The sequence below is a fragment of the Danio rerio genome, chromosome 6 (genome assembly GCF_049306965.1).
Source record: "Danio rerio strain Tuebingen ecotype United States chromosome 6, GRCz12tu, whole genome shotgun sequence".
Classification (NCBI taxonomy): Eukaryota; Metazoa; Chordata; class Actinopteri; order Cypriniformes; family Danionidae; genus Danio; species Danio rerio.
Genome location: NC_133181.1, coordinates 50129214 through 50154737, shown reverse-complemented (window position 1 = coordinate 50154737; position 25524 = coordinate 50129214). Strand labels below are relative to the sequence as shown.

General features: G+C 36.6%; 1 protein-coding gene across 8 annotated transcripts in view; it reads left to right on the top strand.

Annotated features, from left to right (window-relative positions):
• Nucleotides 1-25524, top strand: part of magi3b (membrane associated guanylate kinase, WW and PDZ domain containing 3b) — a 248841-nt gene that overhangs the window by 167853 nt on the left and 55464 nt on the right. For all 8 annotated transcript variants that reach the window (XM_073954525.1, XM_073954524.1, XM_017356705.4 and 5 more), the window contains 2 exons: nt 4541-4660; nt 21587-21793. In XM_073954525.1, coding sequence (XP_073810626.1) covers nt 4541-4660; nt 21587-21793 — 327 coding nt within the window. The remainder of the gene's footprint in view (nt 1-4540; nt 4661-21586; nt 21794-25524) is intronic.

Here is a 25524-nt window from a genome sequence, read left to right as displayed (position 1 = left end):
TTCCATTACCGTGAGGGTTAGGTTTAGGGTTAAGGTAGGGGTAGATGCTAATAAAATACAAGTAATGTGTAAATTATTAAATAATATTAATACTTCTCATTAACTTCCGATTGCAGCTGTATCCCTTCTAGTAACAACAGCAGGAGAGATCTATACTGTTGGATTTACGCCATGTTTATTCATAATTTTCTGTCAAAATACTAAAAGGTAAGCAACAGGGAGAGGAGTAGAGAAAATATTCTAGTAACATAAACAGTGTGATGTGAACAAATCATCTAATTATATTGAAAAATAATGAATATTGGCATTTTCTTAGACATCTTGGTGCATTTTTGAACCTTTTATGTTTTGCTTGTAGTGTGTTTGAATGTCTGAAAACCTAAAAAAAGTTATTTGTTTAAAAGCACGGATAAATCATAATTTATGACAAGCGCTTTAAGTTGATGATGTGCGCTCTTACTGTTCTAATCACACTGGTGTGATTATACACGTCAGAGACTATACAAGGTGTGATTGTTCTTGTGTAAGGGTTAATAATTCTGTCAAAAGTTAATTAAATTAATCACAAAAATTGCAACTTTTATTTTTACAAACAAAAAACAAACAATGTATGCAATTTCATGTTTACACCTCATAATTCTTAAGTTTCCTTCTTAACATTTCACAATTCTGACTTAATATCTCAACTTTTTTTTTCAAAGCTACAAGAAATAAACTAGCGAATCTGTGGAGAGAAGATTATTGTAAGCAAAGTTTATTTTGGTGAAAACACACACATTTAACAGACGCTTTAATTCAAAGTAAATTTGTTTGCATTCACTGTAGTTTCTGTAGTTCATCAGTTAAACTTGGATTTTAGTACTCTTTATGGAGGTTTTTCTGACAGTCCTAGATCACAGTACACTTTAGAGTAGCTTCAACATCATATGTTTTGTTTATTTGTCTATAGCACTATTCACAATGTAGATCCTGTAAAATATATATTGTTGTTGCAGTTCAGTCTTTATATCTCACAATTTTCAAAACTGCAAGAAATAAACTAGCAAATCTGTGAAAAGAAGACTATTGTAGGGAAAAAATATAATTTTGGTGTAAACAATCTTCCACATTTAGCAGATGCCTTCAATCAATGTAAATTTCTTTGCATTTACTGTAGTTTTTGTAGTTTATCGATCAAATTTAGATCTTCATACCTTTTGTATCTTTACTGACAGTCCCTGATCATAGTACAGTTTTGAGCAGCTTCAAAATTCCTTGAAGTATATATTTTGATGCAGTTCTGACATAATATCTCACAATTTTCCTTATTAAAACTGCAAGAAATAAACTAGCAAATCTTTAAAGAGAAGTTTTTTTTTTTTTTTGGTGAAAACAAGCTTCCACATTTAGCAGATGCTTTCACTCAAAGTAAATTTCTTTGCATTTACTGTAGGTTTTGTAGGTAATCAGTTACATTTGGAATTTAATATCCTCTTTTAAGGGGTTTTCTGACAGTTCCCAATACATTTTTGAGCAGCTTGAACATCCTCCAAAATATCTTCTTTTGAGTCTAACCAATGAAAGTGGTCCAAACATTAGGATGAGTAAATGTTGACATGTCTGAGAAACTGAAAGAAAATACGGTATTTGTGAAAGCTTGCTACACTGCAGACATGCACACACACACACACGTCTTTCAAATGTGCTGAACGCTTCAGAGGCTGAATCTCATTTTACACAGTCTGTGCACACTTTCCACCTTTGTGTCACCGTCTCCCCTGTGAATGGAACAATCTGCGACTACACTATGCCTGAATAACACACTAAATAACACATGATTTCCTCTGATATGATGTAATATGGCCTTGTTCTACTCGGTTTGGCTAATAAGTACATCTTTCTTAGTGTTTACAAGCTATTTTTTCATTCTTTGAACTTTAGATAGTTAATTGACTTTAGGTATAGGCTAAATGTTGATGTTATTCCGGTAATGTTAATAGAATGTTTGTTCAGAGTTATCTGGTGTGGTTTTTAAATGATAGTTCAGCCAAAAATTTAAATTTACTCTCAAGTAGTTCCATATAAGCATTTTTTTTTCTTCTGTTGAACACAAAATAAGATATTTAACAATAAAAAAATGTTAGAAACTTGTAACCATTAACTTCCATATAGGATGACGATGATAAAATGCACAGCAAAACATTTTCCGCTGGCTGTTTTACCAAGTCATTTAAATAGGTCACTTTCCCCTCAAGTCCATTTATAATGTCAGTCAAAGTTTTTACAACCTTTCCTTTTTTACTTTGACTTCCTTAAAGCAGTCCTGACATGGATAACTTGTCATGTTTTTACACATTATGCCTGGGTCAGTTAGCATGCCTATGTGGAGTGTGCATATTCTCCCCGTGTTCATGTGGGTTTCCTCCTGGTGCTCCGGTTTTCCCCACAGTCCAAAGATATGTGGTATCGGTGAATTGAATAAGGTAAATTGACTATTGTGTTTGTGTGTGAATGCAATAGTGTATAGGTGTTAGATTGTGGCTGGAAGGGCATCCACTGTTGGTGGTTCATTCCCCTGTGGCAACCCCTGATTAATAAAGAGACTAAGCCAAAAAGAAAATGAATGACTAAATGAGAATGTTGCGCTTTTTTTGTGTTGTAAATAAGCTTGTTTATAAAGTTCATATGGGTGTGTGTGTGCGCATCGTTAACTGTTTATATGTTCATAACCACATCCGATGATAGTGAGGGTTGCGAGTCACTGGAGTTGTTATTTTGGGGGTCGTGAGCGGCAAGGCGCAATAGTCTTTTGGTAGTTTCAGCTTGGCTCAAGAGTCATTTTGATGAATTGCGCTACGCTGTTTAAATAGCAAATGCATTTGCGCTCATATGTGCGCCCATAGTCGTTCTGGTCTAAAAAGGAAGGCGTTCTGAGGCGCACTGCTGGCGCGTTGCTATTTTGAGAAACTATAATAGATTTTTCAATAGACCACAGGTGTCAAACTCAGTTCCAAAAGGGCCGCAGCTCTGCACAGTTTAGTTTCAACCCTATTTAAACACACCTGATCAAACTAATTGAGTCCTTCAGGCTTATTTGAAACCTACAGGTAAGTGTGTTGGAGCAGGGTTGGAACTAAACTGTGCAGGGCTTCGGCCCTCCAGGAATTGAGTTTGACACCCCTGCAATAGACCAAAACAAACCCAGTCTAAAGTCGAGTGCAGAGTTGTGCCTCGCTTACACACTGCTTAATACACACAAGATGTAGAACAATACGCAAATATCTTTAAATATGAAAAAAAATTATTAAGGATATATATAGGATATAATAGGAATATATAGGATATAAATATAAAGGATTAAAATATTACAAAACATATTATTTTTGAAAAACCACTGCTTTTATGCCTTTTTCATCTCGGGAGGCTTTTTCAGTTCATTCATAACAATTTGCTTTTGTAAAATGTTATTATTATTAGCAGTATTATTTATTATATCCATGTTTATATTTGTTTTATTCAAAACAAGCTTAGATTTGCCCACCTGCAGGCTTTAGACCATATGGGGCACAGCATGTGTTTTAGGATATAACTCAGGTTTTTGAGCACATTTTGTTATTATTGTTCATTTATTCGTTTGCTGGAAATTAGAACTGAATTTGGAAATTGTTTTGAAACAAATATTTGCGCTTAACAAACAAAATTTATTATTTATAGGCTAACTGATGTCTGTGCTCAAAGGTTTCCCTATCCACGAGAGCGAAAGTGGAAGTAGATCATTTATCTCTTATTCTCGGTAGATGCTCTGTTTAACTGTTTTCTGTTTAAAAAAAAAACTGTTAACTGTTTGCTTGTGAAATGCTCAGTTTTTCCACTTACACCTACTTTACGTCATGTAAATAGCAAATACACTTGTGGCGCGACGCGAGGCTCTTAAAGGGAATAGAAGATGAGACTCTAATTGGTTTATTCTCAAAACACACCTATAACTCATTAAGAAAATAAACTCAACCCTTTTAGACCATGCGCCACGGTGCAAAGCGGATTTTCCCTTCCTTAAATTAGCAACAATGCATTCTGACACGCCCTGAAAGAGTTGCGCCCTGCGTTTTTCACTTTGCGCATGGACCGTCAAAATAGAGCCCCTTGTTTTGGAATGCTAAACATAAAGAGAACATCCACTAGAAATGTTCCTGTAATACCTGCAAAATTATCAAATGTAATGCTTCTTATGGTATAATCAAAAATAAGTTTTAAATAATTATAATATCTGGAACACATTTCTGCTAATACACATTTCACGTTTCCCAGTTCCATATTCGGAATAACAGTTTCCAGGTCTTATCTATGGGAGTTTGGGATCTGTTCTGTTTACAGTTTCAGATTGAGTGCACACGTTCTGAAAGGATACGCTGAAATGCAGCCAGGGAATCCAATTTTAATTTCGCTCAATCTGCGGCTGTGTTTAGACAGACACAAAGTTTCCAGTGAAGGGGATTGTGGGTGTTGGATATTCTCACCAGAAGTACATTGCTGTCTCTAATTGTGTTTGTTTTACTGGAAGGTACCACTCGGCTGCCCAGAGATGGGGAGGTTCCAGGAGTGGACTATAATTTCATCAGCGTGGGGGATTTTCGCATCCTGGAGGAGAGTGGATTACTGTTGGAGAGTGGGACATATGATGGTATGAAACACTTCTACTGTCATTTTTCATACTAATGTCTCATGAGACTTGTTAACAAACTGGTTCTTTTTTTAGGAGATCAAAATTATTGTGGATGGAAAAAAAAAAATGACATTTGACTTTTTTGATAGAAACAAAACCTAACATTGATGGTACATATAGTACCATGTACATATAGTTGAAGTCAAAATTATTAGCCCTTCTCTGAATATTTGTTTCTTTTTCAAACAATTTCTCAAATGATTTTTCATTGTATTTCCTATAGTATTTTTTTCTTCTGGAGAAAATCTTATTTGTTTAAATTTCAACTAAGATAAAAGCAGATTTAAAGTTTTAAAAACCCATTTTAAGGTCAGTATTATTCGCCCCTTAAGCAATATTTTATTTGATTGTCTTCAGAACAAACCACTGTTTTACAATGGCTTGCCTAGTTACCCTAATTACCCTATAGTTAAGCCTTTAAATTGCACTTTAACCTGATTAATAGTATTTTGAATAATAACTAGTAAATTAGTATGTTCTGTCATCATGGCACAGATAAAATAAATCAGTTATTAGAAATGAGTTATTAAAACTATTATGTTCAGAAAAAAAGTCTTCTCTACGTTGAACAGAAATTGGGAAAAACAATATACAGGGAGACTAATAATTCTTATTTCAACTGTATGAAGAGTTCATTGGCAAAGACAGATTACTGTGTTTATATACACTCACCGGCCACTTTATTAGGTACACCTGTCCAGCTGCTCATTATGCAGATGTCTGATCAGCAAATCACATGGCTGCAACTTAATGCATTTAGGTATGTAGACATGATCGAGATGATCTGCTGCAGTTCAAACCAAGCATCAGAATGGGGAAGAAAGGTAATTTAAGTGACTTTGAATGTTGTATAGTTGTTGGTGCCAGATGGATCTGAGTATTTCAGAAACTGCTGATCTACTGGGATTTTCATGCACAACCATCTCTAGGGTTTACAGAGAATGGTCTAAAAAAAGAGAAACTATGCAGTGAGCGGCAGTTCTGTGGGCACAAATGCCTTGTTGATGCCAGAGGTTAAAGGAGAATGGCCAGGCTGGTTCCAGCTGATAGAAAGGCAACAGAAACTCAAATAACCAATTGTTACAACCAATGTACGCAGAAGAGCATCTCTGAACGCTCAACCTTGAGGCGGATGGGCTACAGCAGCAGAAAACCACACCGGGTGCCACTCCTGTCAGCAAAGAACAGAAAACTGAGGCTACAATTCGCACAGACTTACCAAAATTGAACAATAGAAGATTGGAAAAACGTTGCCTGAACTAGGGTAGGGTCAGACTTTAGCATCAACAACGTAAAAAGCATGGATCCATCCTGCCTTGTATCAACAGTTCAGGCTGTTGGTGGTGTAATGGTGTTGGGGGATATTTTCTTGGCACTCTTTTGGCCTTTTAGTACCAATTGATCATCGTGTCGACGCCATAGCCTACCTGAATACTGTTGCTGACCATGTCCATCCCTTTATGACCACAGTGTACCAATCTTAGGATGGATACTTCTAGCAGGATAACTCGGCATGTCATAAAGAGTGAATCATCTCAGACTGGTTTCTTGAACATGACAATGAGTTCACTGTACTCAAATGGCCTCCACAGTCACCAGAGCTCAATCCAATAGAGCACTTTTGAAATGTTGTGTAATGGGAGATTCACATCATGGATGTGCAGCCGACAAATCTGCAGCATCTGCGTGATGCTATCAAGTCAATATGGACCAAAATTTCTGTGGAATATTTCCAGTACCTTGTTGAATCTATGCCTAAAAGAATTAAGGCAGTTCTGAAGGCAAAAGAGGGTCCAACCCAGTACTAGTAAGGTGTACCTATTAAAGTGGCCACTGAGTGCGCACAATAAAAAGTAATGATTTATGAAAATGTATAAAACTGGGTTATTTTTGTAAATGAACTCCATATACACTCCTGCTCGCACTGGATGGTGGTGTTGTTTACTTGCCTGAAGTAAATTCTGTCTGCAAAACCTCGGGGTATTCATCTGGTCTGAAAAGAATTTCATGACAGTGCAGCCTCAGAAATGTTCAGTGGATTTAGCTTCTAAATCTCACAGTCAGTGAGTCAGTTCGCACAGGTTTACACCATGCAAACATGCTTTACTCAGCTTGAGGTAACCCGCTGAAGAAGGACACATAAAGGAATGCAAAAAGGCCAGTGTTCCCTTTCCACAACACAAATACAAAACACATTTCTTTTCACAATAAACGATCAATTAAAGGAGCTTCTTAACTTCATGAAATCAGAAGTAAACAATGGGTAATGGGCTAATGATATTCTGGGCTTATCAGATAACATGTTTGTCATGTGTGCATTTGTGTGTACAGCTGTTTGTTCGGTACTTACAATTAGGACTTTGCAAATAATCACAATCCAATTTGCGATTCATTTATGAAACTAGCTATCAACAATTTTTGTATCATATCTGTTCCAGCCCTTTTCTAGCCAAGCCCATTTTAACATGGAAATCAGTAAAATTGTGTAATGTGACTCTTGCAGCATGGGATGAGCATGATTTATTAAAGTTTATTAGATTTATTCATGTTTTAAAGACAGACAGTTCAAACAGTTACAGCTCATCCAGAATGCTGCGGCCAGGATTCTGACTAGAACCAGGAAATCAGAGCACATCACACCTGTCCTCAGGTCTTTACACTGGCTCCCAGTTACAATTAGAATAGAGTTTAAAGTATTATTACTGGTCTATAAATCACTAAATGGCCAAGGACCTCAATACATTACAGATATGCTGATTGAATACAAACCTAACAGATCACTCAGATCTTTAGGATCATATAAACTAGAAGTTCCAAGAGTTCAGTCAAAGCAGGGTAAATCAGCTTTCAGCCACTATGCTCCTCGCTGTTGGAATCAGCTTCCAGAAATGATCAGATGTGCTCCAACATTAGGCACATTCAAATTAAGACTGAAAACACATCTGTTTAGCTGTGCCTTTACTGAATGAGCACTGTGCTGCGTCCGACAGATTGCACTATTGTGTTTTTTTTTTCTTCTTTTTCATTATCTTATAACATTTTAACACATTTTTATCAGTTTTATATATTTTTTATTCTTATTTTTATAATTTTTATTTTTATTATTTCTTTTCATTTTCTTACACTTGTCTCTTTTATTCTTGTTTATGTAAAGCACTTTGAATTGCCACTGTGTATGAAATGTGCTATATAAATAAACTTGCCTTGCCTTGCCTTTGCATGGGCTCAGTTTCAGAGACGAGCAGAACATGCAAATTTAAAGTCATCTTTTAGCTTAAGCTGCACATAAATTCTCAAATTCATGTCAAAATATATCAAAATGCAGTTAAAATAATTATTCATTACTATGTTATTTAATGAGTAGGGCCAGACAGAATCTGCTGACATTTTTTTGCTATATTTTTTGCTGCAGAAATGCAGAGAATTTTGTCAAAAGTCTGTGGATTTATGTGGAATGATTTTGGGAGTATCATAACTAAAAAACTTAATATATTAAATAAAAAATAATTTGTCTTTAATTTTTTATTTAATGTTTACAATGCACACCATTAGATCCAATTTATGTGGAAAACAAAGCAAGTCCCTCATATAATATATCCACTAAAACAGGGGTTCCCAATCTTTTCAGCCCGCAACCCCCAAAATGACAATCTCAGTGACTCGCGACCCCCAATATTCTCTGAGGTGGTTATAAATACAGAAACCTTGCCTGCAATGGCGCAAACACGCACATAGACCCAAGTCTATTCTTTGTTTATTTATTTTTTTTGTATGTCAGTGCTGTAAATGGGCCAGAAAGTTTAACCTGGTGTTATAAAATCAATCTGCTTCATCTGACGCTATTGCAGTGTCTTTATTATAATGTGCCCCAGGGGTCGCAATCCAATAGAACTATAAGTTGCTATTGTAACTATATAGTATATAGTAACTATAAATTACTATTTTTTTATCTCTCTTCAGTAGGTTATAAATAAAATATGGTAAATCTTATGGTTCAATAAAAATAAATAGATTTTTGGAAATCACCAGGCAACCCCTCCTTATTGTACTGTGACCTCTCTGGGGGTCCCGACCCCCACTTTGAGAACCATATTAAAATATTACTTTACAAACTGTACTGTAAATAAATCTTATGAACATTTTCATATTAGTCAATAGTTGTACTGAAATTATTTGAAAAACTGAATAAATATAGATTTACACACATTTGCACAAGTAAATAAACAGAATCAATGATGGGCTAAAAATCTGCTGAATTCTGCGCTCGCAGATTCCGTGTGGGCCTATGAGTAAATGTAAAGAGTTGAGGATGAAAATGCACATGCAACAATAAACAGGATCCATGGCTGACTGCAAGCTATAGTCATGCTGTCAACTATGCTTATAATTGTACTGTAAGTCAATTCAGATAAAATCATCTGCTAAATAAGTAAATGCGATGTAGGTGTATTAATAAAACCACAAAACACTAGGACAAAATCAGTCACTGCTCTTGACTGCTATCGCTTTATGGCTGTTATGTTAAGAAACTTTTTTCTGTATTTTATTATGAATTTCAATCATTTTGAGGGCTTTTTTGTTTCTTCATTCATTCATTTTCCTTCAGCTTAGTCTTTATTTCAGAGATCGACACAGTGGAATGAACTGCCAACTATTCTAGCATATGTTTTATGCAGCTAGCGCCCCTTTAGCTGCAACCCAGTACTCAAAAACACCCATACAAACTCATTCACACACATACACTACAGACAATTTGGTTTATTTAAATCACCTACAGCACATGTCTTTGGACTGTGGGGGAAACCGGAGCACCCGGAGGAAACCCATGCAAACATGGGGAGAACATGCAAACTCCACACGGAAATGCCAACTGATCCAGCCGAGACTCGAACCAGCGACCTTCTTGCTGTGAGGAGACAGTGCTAACCATTAATCCACCGTGCTGCCGTGATACATACATAAATACATATAAATGTTCATGCAATTAAAAAAAAAAAAAAAATTAATAATAGGGTTTATGATGCTGATGACTGTAAATGCGTCTTGTGAAAAGGGTTCATTTTAATCACATGCATGGCAACAGATGTATAAATGATGATTTTTAGAATGGTGATTTTGTAATTTTGTGGTATTGTTTGGGATTTTTATATGAAACTTTATGTGCTGCCTGCCATCTTGACCAGGTCTCACTGGAAGAAGAGACAGTACTTTCTCAATGTGATCTCCTGGCTAAATAAAGGAAATAAAAACATATATATAAATAATAATAAAATCAAGCATCTAGGCATGCAAATTGCTTTTACAAACTTTTGTTAAAGAATGGCTCACTCTCAGGAGCTCAGTGAAGCGTGGGGCCATGGTAAGTTGCCATCTGTGCAACAAAGTTCCTCACCACTAAATATTCCATGGTCAACTATAAGTATTATTATAAGAAAGTGGAAGCAATTGGGATCTACAGCAGCTCAGTCACGAAGCGGTAGGCCACATAGAATCACAGCATGCTGATGTGCGCAGAAGTCGCCCACTATCTAGATTCAATAGCTGCAGTCGTCCAAACTTCACGTGGCCTTCAGTTTAGCTCAAGAACAGTGTGTAGAGAGCTTCATGGAATTGGAGCGGTTGCATCCAAACCTTACATTACCAAATGCAGTGTAAAGCACACCGCAGCTGGACACTAAACAAGGACATTAAGATGCCAACCAACAGCAAACTATTGAAAGGAATCTAATATACTGTTGCTTTAGTGGTGTTTCATGGTGGCTTAGTGGTTAGCACTGTTGCCTCTCAGCTGGAAGGTCACTGAATTGAGTCCTGGCTGGGTTAGTTGGCATTTCTGTGAGAAGTTTGTATGGTTTCCCAGTGTTCATGTCGGTTTTCTCCAGGTGCTCCAGTTTCCCCAACAGACCACAGACATGCAGTATAGGTGAATTGGATGAACTAAAATAGCTGTAGTGTTTGAGAGTGTTTGAAAGAGAGAGTGTATAGGTGTTCCCAGTACTGGGTTGCAGCTGGAAGGGCATCTGCTCCGTAAAACATATGCCAGAATATTTTGCGGTTCATTCCCCTGTGGCGACCCCTGGTAACTTAGGGCCTACTCACACTATGCCATCCGTACCGTGCCCAGGCCCGTTTCCCGGATCGTTTGAGAAGTGTGAGTGCGCTGAATCGGGCTCAAGCACGGTTCACTTGGCCGGCCCTGGCCCGGTTGGAAGAGGTGTGCCTGAGCGCGGTTCATTTGGGCTTGTGTGTGAGTGCAAAACGCGGCAAAGCCCGAAACTGAAAGCGAGACATGACTTTTAAGGGGTTGTTTCATATGGATTTATTAATCATTCTTACTGTTCAGTGAACGCAAACTGCCGTCGTTTATTAAAGACGAGAACTCCTCACTGCACGACAGCTGCGCGCCTTCAGCAGACCTCCTCATTCCTGCAGCACGAGGGCTTTATGATTGTTTATGAGCGCCAAAAGTGGCGGATCTGTTCGGCGAAATATCTGACTGCGTGTCTCCGCATCCCTCAGGACTGTTTGGCTAAATATTTGACGCCATATCAAACGACTGAAACGATATAACTAGAGAAATCTCCACTGTGCTGCTGAGTGAGAGAGCGCTTCTCACTGAACAGCCCAGCAGCGATGACGTAAGTGTGCCGAAGCCCGTTTGTGGTGTGAGCGCGGGCCGTCGGGGGAGACGGGAGGGGGGACAAGCGTGCTTTGGCCCGGTTCGAGGCAACTGTACCTAGTGTGAGTACAGCCTAAGGGACTAAGCTGAAGGAAAATGAATAAATGTTTCCTTAGCAGACATTCACCTAAAGCTAGAGAGATGAAGACGATCACACACTTTCAGGAGACCTATCTCATAATAATCAAGTCTACAAGTTACTAAAGCTTCTTCAGTAAAGCAGCATTCCTTTATTAAAGCACTAAGGTGGCATATTTATAGTTTTAACAGAGTTTTACAGTTAATCTGTCAACTTAAGATCCTCACACTAAGGTGTTTTATAATACTTGGTAGCTGCTCATCAAAGAATCCTGAAAAAACATGACGGTAGGTCTATAATAAATATATGAAGTCAAGCATCAAATCAGCATTATATAATGATTTATGAAAGATCATGTGACATTAAGTCAAGAATAATGGTGCTAGAAATTCTTTAACTTTACTACTTCAAAGGAACTGCAGTGATGGTAAATATTTTACAAGCTACAGTTGAAATCAGAGTTATTAGCGCCTTTGAATTATTAGCCCCCTTGTATATTTCTTTTCCCAATTTCTGAATAACAAAAAGAAACGCCTTTCTAAATATAATAGTTTAAATAACTAATTGCTAAAACTGATCTCTTTTATCTTTGCCATGATGACAGTAAAAAATATTTTACTTGATAATTTTCAAGACACTTCTATACAGCTTAAAGGTACATTTAAAGGCTTAACTAGGTTAATCAGGTGAACTAGGCAAGTCATTGTATAACCATGCTTTGTTCTGTAGACAATCAAAAAAATATTGCTGAAGAGGCTGGTAATATTGACCGTAAAATAGTGTTAGAAAATTAAAAACAGATTTTATTCTAGCCGAAACAAAGCAAATTAGACTTTCCACAGCCAAAAGAAAAATAAACAAATAAAACCCCTTCTGCTAAACATCCTTTGGGAAATATTTGAAAAATAAAGAAAAAAAAAATCGCAGAGTTTTGACTTCAGCTGTATATATTTATTTTAATATATACAATCTTACTATATTTTGTCAAATAAATACAGCTTTGGTGAGGATAATTTACTTTTTCAAAAAACATATAATCTTATGAGTAGTACAATATATAAATCATTCTCAGAGCACTTTCCATTTCCATGAAGCAGAAAAGCATTTGTGTTTGTTGTGCGTGTGCAGTGTGGGTCTGGATGTGTGTGTCCTGAGAGACAGATAGCGTGCCAGGCGACTGCATTCACTGTGGCCCCATGTCGACATTACGGCCAGATTCATGCCAGGCAAAGCCTGCTGGGACGGGGAGAAACGCCAGTAGGAAATGCCCATATGTGCTCTACTCTCCAACAGGGAGACAGCCTGATCCTAGAACACACACACACACAAACACACGCACACACGCACACACACACACGCACACACACACACACACACACACACACACACACACACGTGCATGCATGCTAACACACAGACTTGCACTAATCATTGGGCCCTATAAAATCTCACAAATTTTGTTTTTGTTGTTGTTTTTAAGAATTAATTTTATTAGTTATTTTGTAGTTTTTTTATTAAATAAATAAATAAATATATAAATATATATATATATATATATATATATATATATATATATATATATATATATATATATATATGTATATATATATATATATATATATATATATATATATATATATATATATATATATATATATATATATATATATATATATATATATATATATATATATATATATATATATATATATATATAATATCCTGATGAACAGAGCAAGGGAATTTTCATAGTATGTTTGATAATATTTTTCTTCTGGAGAAAGTCTTATTTGTTTCATTTCAGCTAGAATAAAAGCATATAATTAAAAAAAACTGTTTTTTAAAAAAATTATTAGCCCCTTTAAGCTTTATTTTTTGGAGTCTACAGAACAAACCATTGTTATACAATGCAGTGTTTCCTCTAGTATTTTTTCCAGCTGTGGCGGCAGACTCTGTTGGGCATTTTACACAGATCTACCACTACATGTGGCATTATTTTATTGACAAATGTCATGGGCGCAGTGTTCAGTCGAGATCGCATTCATGTAATAGCCTACGAGCGTGTCAATATCTGCTTGAGCGCCGATTTTCTCTGTTCGTGCACAAAACTTCTTGCGCGCCCTCAAATATAGCCTACGCTGCTCAAGTGCAGATTTTCTTGGGCGCCCTCAAATAAACGCGGCTGAAGTGTGATTTAGTGCTGTTATGTACCGAGTATGTCTCCAACATTCATTAGATTTGTAAGGAATATTTATGAATGTCTCCGATAGACTTGTGGAGCCGACCGCGGCATTAATGCATCCTGAAGTAAAGTGAAACGACTATAAACTCCAGCAAGACAAAGTCACCTGTGTTCATCATAACTGAGAGCTACGCCGTGTTTGCTGGCCTCACGCATCGCGCACCTGTCAGTCAGTCAGTCAGTCAGTCAGCAAGTCACCTTAAAGGGTTAAACAAAACGCACAGCACTACTATGGTCACAGAAAAGTTTGCGCTGTTATTATTCACTTACCTTTAATACGTTTTCAGTGCGATTTTAACCCGCTATTTAAAAAACGATCGAATAATTTGAATAAGATGCTTTAATGTAGCCATGGTGGGATGAATTTTGGTGTGGTGCCCCGCCACGGAAGAATGAATGTAGCGGAAACCATGCAATAACTTGCCTAAATACCCTGTCCTGCCTAGTTATATCTAGTCAAATACTATTTACTCTCATCATGACAAAGATTAAATAAATCAGTTATTAAAAATGAGTTATTAAAACTTTTATATTTAGAAATGTGTTTAAAAAAATCTACTCTTCCTTAAGCAGAAATTGGGGGACAAAATTAAACAGGGGGGCGAATAATTCAGGGGGTTTAATTATTCTGATTGCAACTGTATTTACCTGTATATATTTTTAGAAAACAGAATGGCCAGTTAAATAGTAATAACTAGTTATTTATAAAACATATTCAATTTAACAACAATTTATGATAATTAAAAAATAGGAACCTTCCAAAACATTCAGTTTAACAATATATGACAAATTAAATTTTTCAGGACCCTATAAAAGTTTGACATTTTTTTCAGATGAACTGAAATCTAAAATTAAACCAGACTTTTATTTTGAAGGGTAGCCCTGAAAACGCTGTGAGTTTCCATATGTACATAGGACATTAGCTATAAAACCATATCACATTTATTACATACAGATTATATGTAATAAAACCAACAGTTTCACTCATAAGACACACAGAACGTGCAGATCAGAGATAAGATGTTTAAAATCACCTTTAATTACCTACAGTTTAATAATTACAGGGGACAGATCATATTGTGATTTAATTAGATGTACACTGCTACAGATTTAGATTTATTTATTTTTTATGCCAAATTGAACAAATTCTGTGACATTCTGGTTTATACAGTAAATTCTTTAACGCTGGATTTCTCCATGAAATGGTGATCATGAAAAAAAATCTTGCCATCTATTTGTATTTCAGCCACACTTAAAGAAATGAGACAAAAGTAATACTAAAGTTACTAATAATACTAAAATTTCACAAGAGGGCTAATAATTGTGTCTTCAATTGTATTTATGCTTTTAACGGAAAATGTACTGGATTTTTTTTTACTGTTGATGCTGCGTTTACTAGATTTCCTGCATCTCATGTCGTTATGCGGTCATGCTTCAGCAAACAGATGCTGGGCCTTTCTGATTCCCTCATTCCAGCAGTGTGGATAAATTTACAACCCTCGAGGCAGCTTTTAGTGTAATCCTGTCTAAGCAAGCTTGGATGAATTAAAGAGTTGATCCTGATCAATAAAGATTTAGCGCTCTTTGAAAGCACACACACACCGAGAATCTCAATGGGGGCGATGTGTAAACATGAATAGAGGATGACACAATTCACTGTATTTACTGCCTGTTGAGTCACATTTCAGCTCGCATTTGTAGTGTTAGAAATGGATAGATGTCCTGCGCTTGCTTGAAGTGAGAGAGTAAAAGAAAGATACTCTTAAGTCTGTAAATATATTTAAAAAAAAAATTGATATATTTTTGGGGGGGAAAGGAGCTGTAAATTCTCTCATGTTCAAAAATGACAATAAAACATTAGGCAAGGAAACAAGAGACTCAATAAATATTTAGAATAAAAACATTAGAAATGAAAAGAAAGGATAAAAAAGATTACCATTTTAATAAAATAATAGTATTCTATTGAGGTAAATTTAAAGATGTCATTTGTTTCAGTGTAATTATACTTTGAATAAGGAAAATGAATTATCTATTTTACAGTAATACATTACATAATACAATAAAAAAAAATAATTATACACTCATCGGCCACTTTATTAGGTACACCTTACTAGAACCGGATTGAACCCACTTTTGCCTTTAGAACTGTCTTAATCCTTCATGGCATAGATACAACAAGGTACTGGAAATATTCCTCAGAGATTTTGGTCCATATTGACATGTTTTACTAAAGTTCTATTGTACAATTTTTGTGAGCCTGTGCAAATGGTAGCCTCAGTTTCCTGTTCTTAGCTGTCAGGAGTGGCACTCGGTATGATCTTCTATCTGCCTCAAGGTTGGACATGTTGTGCATTCAGAGATGCTCTTCTGCATACCTTGGTTGTAACGAGTGGTTATGTGAGTTACTGTTGCCTTTCTATTAACTTGAACAAGTCTGGCCATTCTCCTGCAACCACTTTCATTGTGACCTGGTGACCTTTGCCACTTCAGCCTGCAGTCTTCGTTTGGCATCGGGACTTACCCTGTATCAGCCACGCTGTAAACTCAAGACCATGGCTGGTAGGGCTTTCTCATACAGTGTGCCTAAGCTGTGGAATGCCCTACCCATCAGCATTAGGAATGCCGCTTCTCTGGACTGTCTTGAGAAGCTTCTTAAGACTAACCTATTCAGCATTGCTTTTAATTAAGGATGATCGTTTTGTTGACTTCTTTATTCCATTTTGTGGTTCATATTCTAATTGTTTTATTGAATCTTTTTTATTGTTGTGCTGTTTGTGCTATTGTTGGTATTTTGACTTGTTGAGCTTTGAGTCTTACAAAAGTATGTTACAAATTAAATATATTATTATTATTATTATTATTATTATTATTATTATTATAAATATTTACTTATTTTCGTTGGATTGCAAGCCCTGAAGTAATTACCTTACATTAAATGCATAGCAATAGCATCAGTTGCAGCAGATTGATTTTTTGGCACCAGGTTAAACTATCTGACACCTTTACCACACTCACATACATTTAAAAGAAAAGACATGACTGAATATGGTAAAAGGTCTCAGAGTGACCAACATTTGGGCCTTGGGCCTACTGGTGTGTGTGCACTGTTTTTATAACCACCTGTTTTTACATCCACATCACCCTGCAGCCCATGACCGGTTACTCACTGAAGCTAAGCAGGGCTGAGCCTGCTCAGTACCTGGATGGGAGACCACATGGGAAAACTAGGTTGCTGTTGAAAGTGGTGTTAGTGAGGTCAGCAGGGGGCGAAGATATGACTATTAGAGATATGGCTGGCAGAGACGCTCAACTTGCGGTCTTACCCATCAGCCTCCCAATCATCTCTATCCACCGAATTGGCTCTACCACTGTCTCTCCGCTCCATCTATAGCTGGAGTGTGGTGAGCACACTGGCGCTGTTGTCCTGTGGCTGCCGTCGCATCATCCTAGTGGATGCTCACACTGGTGGTGGTGTGGAGAGACAAACCCCCTTCATGATTGTGAAGCGCTTTGGGTGTATTAACATACACAATAAATGCGATAAATAAATACGCACATTACCTTACATTACGCAGAGAATACTGGGGGTCGCAAGTCACTGTCATTGTTATTTTGTGGGTCACAGGCTGAAAAGTTTGGGAACCCCTGACTTAAATCACCTTTCTTCCCATTCTGATGCTCGGTTTGAACTGCTGCAGTTTATCTTGACCATGTCTACAAGCCTAAATGCATTGAGTTGCTGCCATGTGATTGGCTGATTAGACATTTGCGTTAACAAGCAGTTGGACAGGTGTACCTAATAAAGTGGCCGGTGATATATTTTCATGTATTATATCAGTATACCAGAGACCAGATGCGAGTTTAAATGTACTTATTTTAATAGAAATTTAAAAAAAAAAGATAAAAAAGATACTTTGAATAATGTGGTGAAGTAAAATTCTCTGAAGGATTTAGCTGAAAATTGCAATGCAGTTCATAAAACATCAGCAATATGGCTGCTTATTTGGTCGATTTATATTGTGTGGAGCTTATAAATCTGTCCATATTCCTCGTTTTGATCTATTTTGATATTATAGCTGCACTTTACATGCACCAAAAATATATTTGCCATCATTAGGAGCTCGCTGGGGACGTGGTTCACCTCGTTGTGGGATTATACAGCTCTCTGCAGATTACTGGCGACAGATGATGCTGTAAATCTGCTCAGATACTGAGTGCAGCACAAACCTTCATGATTCTATCATGGTTAGCTGAGTGCATATGTGGTGATTAATCAGAGTTATACTGTAATGCAAAGACTTTAATTAGCCAAGCACTTACCTACTGACGTTCTGTTGCAGATTTCCTAGTAGGTGATGAGGATTACAGGAAAACAGTAACACAATTCAATATCACTACAATATAAAATTGCTTTTCTGCTTTCTAAAACAAAAATAAATAAATAAATAAATAAATAAATAAATAAATTCTGGGTTGTTTTATTTATCCACAAACCCTGTCAATGGGTTAGTTTTTATTATTTAATTTTTAATTTGTTTTTTTAAATATATTTGACCCAAAATTGGTTTGAAACATCCCAGAGTGAATTTTAATGGTGATCCAAATTAGAGAACGACCTGCACCTCCTAAATTTCAAAATCATTGCTCAGTTTTAATTGAACTTACCCTAACATGTGTAAAACAACAGTGTTTAAGCACATTTTTATGAGTTATATATATTTTCTAATGCAAGTACTTAAAATGTAGATATTTTTAAAAAATAAAAAAGATTTTCAGATAGCTCCCATGTGCTCATGTCATTCAAAGCAAAGGTAATTTTTGGCGTACACTGTAAAAAACATCTGTGAATTTGCAGTTTTCTGTATTATGTTTTATCATGTAGTTATGTTTATTTATGTTTTGGAATTGCATTATGGGACCTTGATCTTTCTTTCAACAAATTTTTAACCTTGAAAAGGTTTTTTTTTTTTTCATAAACAAATTTCAATCATGCATAAAAACAGCAAATCAAAGATACACGTGAAATAAACCGTGCTTTATGATTTTCTTGCGAGTCTTAATAGTATTCGGCTACAGAAATTTAACGATCAAATGTAAAATAGCACTGTATAATCTTCCCCATATTAATAATTCCATACATTAAACCTTCATTTAAAACTATAAACATTTCTTGTCACTGAATGTCTTAAACCCTTTTGAAATCCTCACACAATCACTGACCTTAAAAGCATATGATAGGTTTGTACTCTATTATGGTTATACTTTGCAACTCTGGCTCCTGGTGAAAAAAACATTCAAGTCAACATTGCAAATTCTGTGATTTGACTATTGTAATATCAATGCTGAAACAATGTTTTGTGCAGCCCTAGTTTAAAGTGATATATTTTCTGGGTTAGTGTTGTATATTACGCTACAAAAACCTTATAATAAACTGCTAGAAACTGCTACTGTTATAATATTTCTTATACATTATATTATTTCAAACTAATAAAATGTCAATAAAAGTCTCTTTGTTAAACCGTAGAGTTGAATCTTCAACATAAAAAGTTGACAGAGCAGAAATCATGATCCCATATTGCAGTTCACAATTGTAAATAAACGGTCAACACTTGTGAATCACAAAATACAGAAACTGTTAATTAACAGCTATTTTACACTGTATTTAACCTTTAGATATTTTACACTGTATTTAACCTTCAGATATTTTACACTGTATTTAACCTTCAGATATGTTACACTGTATTTAACCTTCAACCTTTAGTTGATATCGTTTATTGTTGTTTCGTTTATGCTTTATGCATGGCAAGTGTTTTTCAGCCATCAATAAACCCCAAACCTAAAACTGTTTTTAATTTAACAAGGTTCCTTTTACATCATGAATGATGTAATCAATAAAATTTTTTATTCATTCATTCATTTTCCTTTTGCCTCAGTGTCTTATTTATCATGGGTCTCCACAGCGGAATGAACCACCAACTATTCCAGCATATGTTTTTGTTTGCTTGCCCTTCCAGTCGCAACTCAGTACTGGAAAACACCCATACACACTCATACAGAACACTACGCTCAATTTAGTTAATCTAACTCTCTTACAACGCATATATTTGAACTGTGGGGGAAAGCAGAGCACCCGAAGGGAAACCCACACAAACAAGGGAGGAACATGCAATCTCCATACAGAAATGACACTGAGCCACTGTGCCGCCCTGTAATTAAAATAGTCTGTTAAAAAGACTTGTAGTTTGTAGTTGTTTATACGTGAAACAATATGAAAAGCTAACACTAGTGGCATCCAGAGCAGCAGATGAGTGCTGAAACACCATTTTAAACACTGTGGTATTTTTAAGACATGTAGTGGAACAATGGTATTTAATGCAGTGCTTCTGGTCTGAGATCTACTTTATATCGTATCCCAACCAAGCACTGAAGATCATTGATTTTTAAAGAAACCACATCTTAAATATGGTAAGTTTGTAATGGCATGACAGTTCACCAGAAGCACATAAGCTGGCTTATTCAATGTGTTCTATGTTTAAAAATAGACTAAAGTTATAAAGATTGTACTTATAAAGTAATAAGGACAATCAAACTTTGTAGAAAGAAGATATATGTTTTTTTCTTCTGATGAATTCATGCATTCATAAATTGTTTTTTATAATTTTGACCCCCACATTTAAATAAGCTCAACTTTCAGCATCATACCTCCAGTCTTCAGTGTCAAAGTTCGACCATGGCTGATGCATTAAAACATTGTTCAAGTAACCCTTCCTGCCATGTTGTGCAGGACCAGAATATTTATTCTGATATTCTGTCCCAGGGAGACTGTAGTCTTACTAACATCCCGTTTTTGTTTGATGGCGCATATAGCGTACAGCAAATGTTATGGTAGCAGCACAAAACAAAGTTTCCTTACACCGTGACACAGCATCTCATTTAAATAATGAAGAGAGACAGAGAGCAAATATTCATCACTGCATATTCATGAGAGGTGAGCGAAGTTGTCAACAGTAGTTAATTGCTTGTGAAAAAGCCTATTCCCACATGGTTTCCATTTCTATTTGCTAATTAAACTCTTTAGAATTTACAATCTAAAAGGGAAAGGATTAATCTTTCGACTGATTACAAGGATTATGTTTTACATTGGCAGAAAGATGAATGTGTGACCTTAAAAGGCTCCTTTTTTCCCTTAAACAGACGCTAATGATGTCTAGGGGCAGCATATTTATTTGCTGGATGAAGGGAGCGAACAAACAAAACAACAAATTTGGATGATTTAAATTAATCTGCGTATAATTGGTGACGGTTGAACGGTTGATTTGAAAAGATGTCTTTCCATTGGCTGGATCTAATCATACAGAGAGTGATTTCTTTAGTCTTACATCAAGAGGGAATACTGAAGCACAACCCTTCACTCCATACAAAACACACACACACATTGACGTGTGCCACCAAATTAGAAATTCATTTAAATACATTATGCTGCTCCGCTGATTGGCCGTGCCATTGTTTCTGATGCATATTAATGAACTGATTCTTGTATGAGAAGATAGTGGGAAAAGTTTCATTACTGAATCCAGTGGTGAGTGTAATTACTTTCTAGGCACCACCGAATGGAAATGTTTAACATTTCACACCGCATATCGGATAGTCGACACCTAGATCTGCATTTTTGAGAAAGCTGCAAGCAAATAAAAAGCAGAGCTTGCTGTCTCCATATTTCTGAATCAGCTGTTTCTTTAAAACTATAGAGGTTTGTTGCTTGTTAAATCAAAAAGTGTGTAGCAAGAATTTTGAATTACACTTTTAAGGTTTCAAAGGGTTCATGTTTAGGACGTATTTAATAGATATCTTGAATACGAATTCATTTTGATCTTTGTTTTTCAGGTAATTTTTATGGGACTCCCAAACCTCCTGCTGAGCCCACCTTGGTTCAGCCGGATCTGGTGGATCAGGTTCTGTTTGAGGAGGATTTTGGCCCTGAAGTTCAAAGAAAGCGAACTACATCCGTCAGCAAGATGGACCGTAAGGACAGTGTTGTCCCTGAGGAAGAAGAGGATGAGGAACGACCACAGCTCCCAAACGGCATCCCAGGTTAGTGTGTGTGTGTGTGTGTGTCTGTGTGTGTGTGTGTGTATGTGTGTGTGCATACTTGTGTTATAACAAAAAAATATTATAATAATAAGACAAAAATTTATGCACTTATAATAAAAAGGACAGTAAATTTTAGGTGCATACAGATTATATTAATCAAGTAAACTGAAATGGTCTGCACATCGCAGGTCTAAAGGTCTATGATGAAATATTTGTACATTTCACCAGTCTTTTAGTTTTTTTAAGACCTTTGGTATGTTTTATTTTTTTACATTTGGTTACTGTGCTATGGCGACGCAGTGGTTAGCACGTTCGCCTCACAGCAAGAAGGTTTCTGGGTCGCTGGTTCGAGCCTCAGCTCAGTTGGCGTTTCTGTGTGGAGTTTGCATGTTCTCCCTGCGTTCGTGTGGGTTTCCTCCGGGTGCTCCGGTTTCCCCCCAGTCCAAAGACATGCAGTACAGGTGAATTGTGTAGTCTAAGTTGTCCGTAGTGTGTGTGTGTGTGTGTGTGTGTGTGTGTGTGTGTGTGTGTGAATGTTTCCCAGAGATGGGTTGCGGCTGGAAGGGCATCCGCTGCATAAAAACTTGCTGGATAAGTTGGCGGTTCATTCCGCTGTGGCGACCCCGGATTAATAAAGGGACTAAGCCAACAAGAAAATGAATGAATGAATGGTTACTGTTCTTTACTGTTTATTAGTATATGTGGTAATATGGAATATAAAATGATATGATTTTGGTCCGACCTCTTATTGCAACACAGGTTTATTGTGAAAACACATGATTTTGTATACATTTCTGGCCAAAGCTACATATGGTTGCATTTGTTTTTAAAGCGAACCCTATGACGAAGACGCCAGCTTCTGTTTTTTTTTGCGCTACCAGCTGACCGCTTACCTCTGTGTGGACGACTTTTCCACTGTTACCACTTTGCCCTGTAGATCGCCATGTACATTGGCAGAGAGTTGATGTCAACGATGGGGTTTGAGTACAGTGAAGAATGGTTCTAGAAAGTGGCTAAAACAAAAGGCAGAATATAAAATAAACAAGTAAAAAACAGAGTGAGAACGTGGTAAGATCTGAAAATGTGGTAAAAACCAGGGGAGGGCGTTTCTTTTTTTTGGATTGCTTTTGACATCTCAGTCATTGTTGGGTTTAGGAAAGGGGGTGGATGGGGATGTCGGTCAGTCAGTCAGTCGACAGTGACCTCTGTTGGATTTACATGAAAAGAGCAGGCGCAGATGGCACTCGTGGGAGAAATTTAAGATCTTAAAATCTGTTCATGAAAACAAAAACTGCAAAAAAACGTAGCTCCTGGGCATATTTGGTGCTCTTCAAAAATGTATATAGGGGTATGTATCAATAATGAGCCTGGGTTCTCTTATTATTTTTGAATGCCAATACCATGGATATTTTAAATATAGTATTTATTAGTATTTTGAATTGGCAGTTTTTACTTTAGCCATTTTCTCATAATTGAATAACGGTAAACTTTTACACAAAGAAAATGCTTGCTAAATTTATTTATTTGTACAGCGTAGCACAATGAATTTAGCAAAAAACAACCAATAATATTATTACAGTTTTTTTTAAGTGTACTAAATGATACATCATCTAGAATATTTTCTTTCTTCAGTATATGTACTTTTTCCCTTTTTAAAATATGTATATTTAGCTATTTACTTCGTTTTATTTTCGTAATCTTAGTACTTCAGCGACTGTGTTTGACAGTTTCTGAAATACATTTTTTTCTGTCAATTGTTATAAATAATAATAATTCCACTTCTATTGCTGTGCTCCTACATTAGTTTCTTTTTAAAATTATTCATACTGCAGGACTGTGACCCAAAAATATCCTATCTAAAACTGTCAGAACTTCATTGAGAGTCTCATCGCAAAGGCAATTAATTAGTCGTCTGGGAGCATGTCAAACAAAGTGATCAAAGGCTGCCAATTTTGCCTTACAAGAAAGAAATATTCTTAAAATTAGTCTTAGACAGCATATCTGGTCAAATCTTTGGTAAAATCCCACTGTGCCAGAGGCTTGAACCTGCAGTCTGAGGTCTTACATGATCCCATACCTAAGAGATATGTCCTCTGCTCAAGGAGAAGTCTGCACCAACAGGCAGGCTTTGCTTAAAAAAGAGCCAACCCCTCTGCTCATGCTCTCATTAGTTCACACTCTAACCTTATAATCCGTTCGCGATCAGCAGTTGTGCTTTCAAGGCTTCGGGCCTGAAATTTATGCTTTATTTGTATACAGCAGTACATTTGGTAAGCGAGTCACATTGCTCCATAATGGCTTGCTTAATGTGTAGAGGATTCATGTCCATGACCCTGGTGTCGATCAGCTTTAAGCCTAAATGAGCTATTTAGATGTTTGCGGGGCTTTAACTTTTAACCCTTGCTTTTGAAAATAATGTATAATCCTCAAGTGTAACCAAGAGAAACCAAGCTTATACCGTCAGTATTTTTTTCCCACTGCGAATCAAGCATAAAATTACTATTGCATATATTCTTCTTGTGGCTATACAAGACACATGCAGGTTAATCACAAACACTCTTTTTATTTCAAAAATCGTAGAAGTTAATGGAGGGATAATCAACACATTTTCCACCGTTGTAAAACTAAGGTCTTACATGATCCCAAATGAATATATATATATATTCATATATATATATATATATATTCATTTTCTTTTTTTGGCTTAGTCCCTTTATTAATCAGCGATCTCCACAGCGGACTTTACCACCAACTTATCCAGCACCTGTTTTACGCAGTGGATGCCCTTCCAGCTGCAACCCATCACTGGGAAACACCCATACACTCTCATTTACTTATTTAAACGATGGCTAGTTTAGCTTACCGAATCTCTCTATAGCGCATGTGTCCTCTGGAGCATATTAGTGGAAACATTCCTCAGAGATTTTGGTCCATATTGACATGATAGCATCACACAGTTGCTGCAGATTTGTCGGCTGCACATCCATGATGCAAATCTCCCGTTCCACCACATCCCAAAGGTGCTCTATTTGTTTGAGTTTGGTGACTGTGGAGGCCATTTGAGTACAGTGAACTCATTGCCATGTTCAAGAAACCAGTCTGAGATGATTCGCGCTTCATGACATGGTGCGTTATCCTGCTGGAAGTAGCTTTCAGAAAATGTTTACACTGTGGTCATAAAGGGATGGACATGGTCAGGAACAATACTCAGGTAGGCTGTATCATTGACATGATGCCCAAATGGTACTAACGGGCCACAAAAAATATCCCTCACACCATTACACCACCACCTCCAGCCTGGACCATTGATACAAGGCAGGATAGATTTTCAGGATAGTTGTTGACACCAAATTCTGACCATACCATCTGCATGTCGCAGCAGAAATCGAGACTCATCAGACCAGGCAACGTTTTTCCTATCTTTTGTTGTCCAATTTTGGTGAGTCTGTGTGAATTGTAGCCTCAGTTTCATGTTCTTAGCTGACAGGAGTGTCACCCATTGAGGTTTTTTGCTGCTGTAGTCCATCCGCCTCAAGGTTGGATGTGTTGAGCGTTCAGAGATGCTCTTCTGCATCCCTTGGTTGTAACAAATGGTTATTTGAGTTGCTGTAGCCTTTCTATCAGTTGGAACCAGTCTGGCCAATCTCCTCTGACCTCTGGCATTAACAAGGCATTTACACCCACAGAACTGCAAAGTTTCTCTTTTTTTTAGACCATTCTCTGTAAACCCT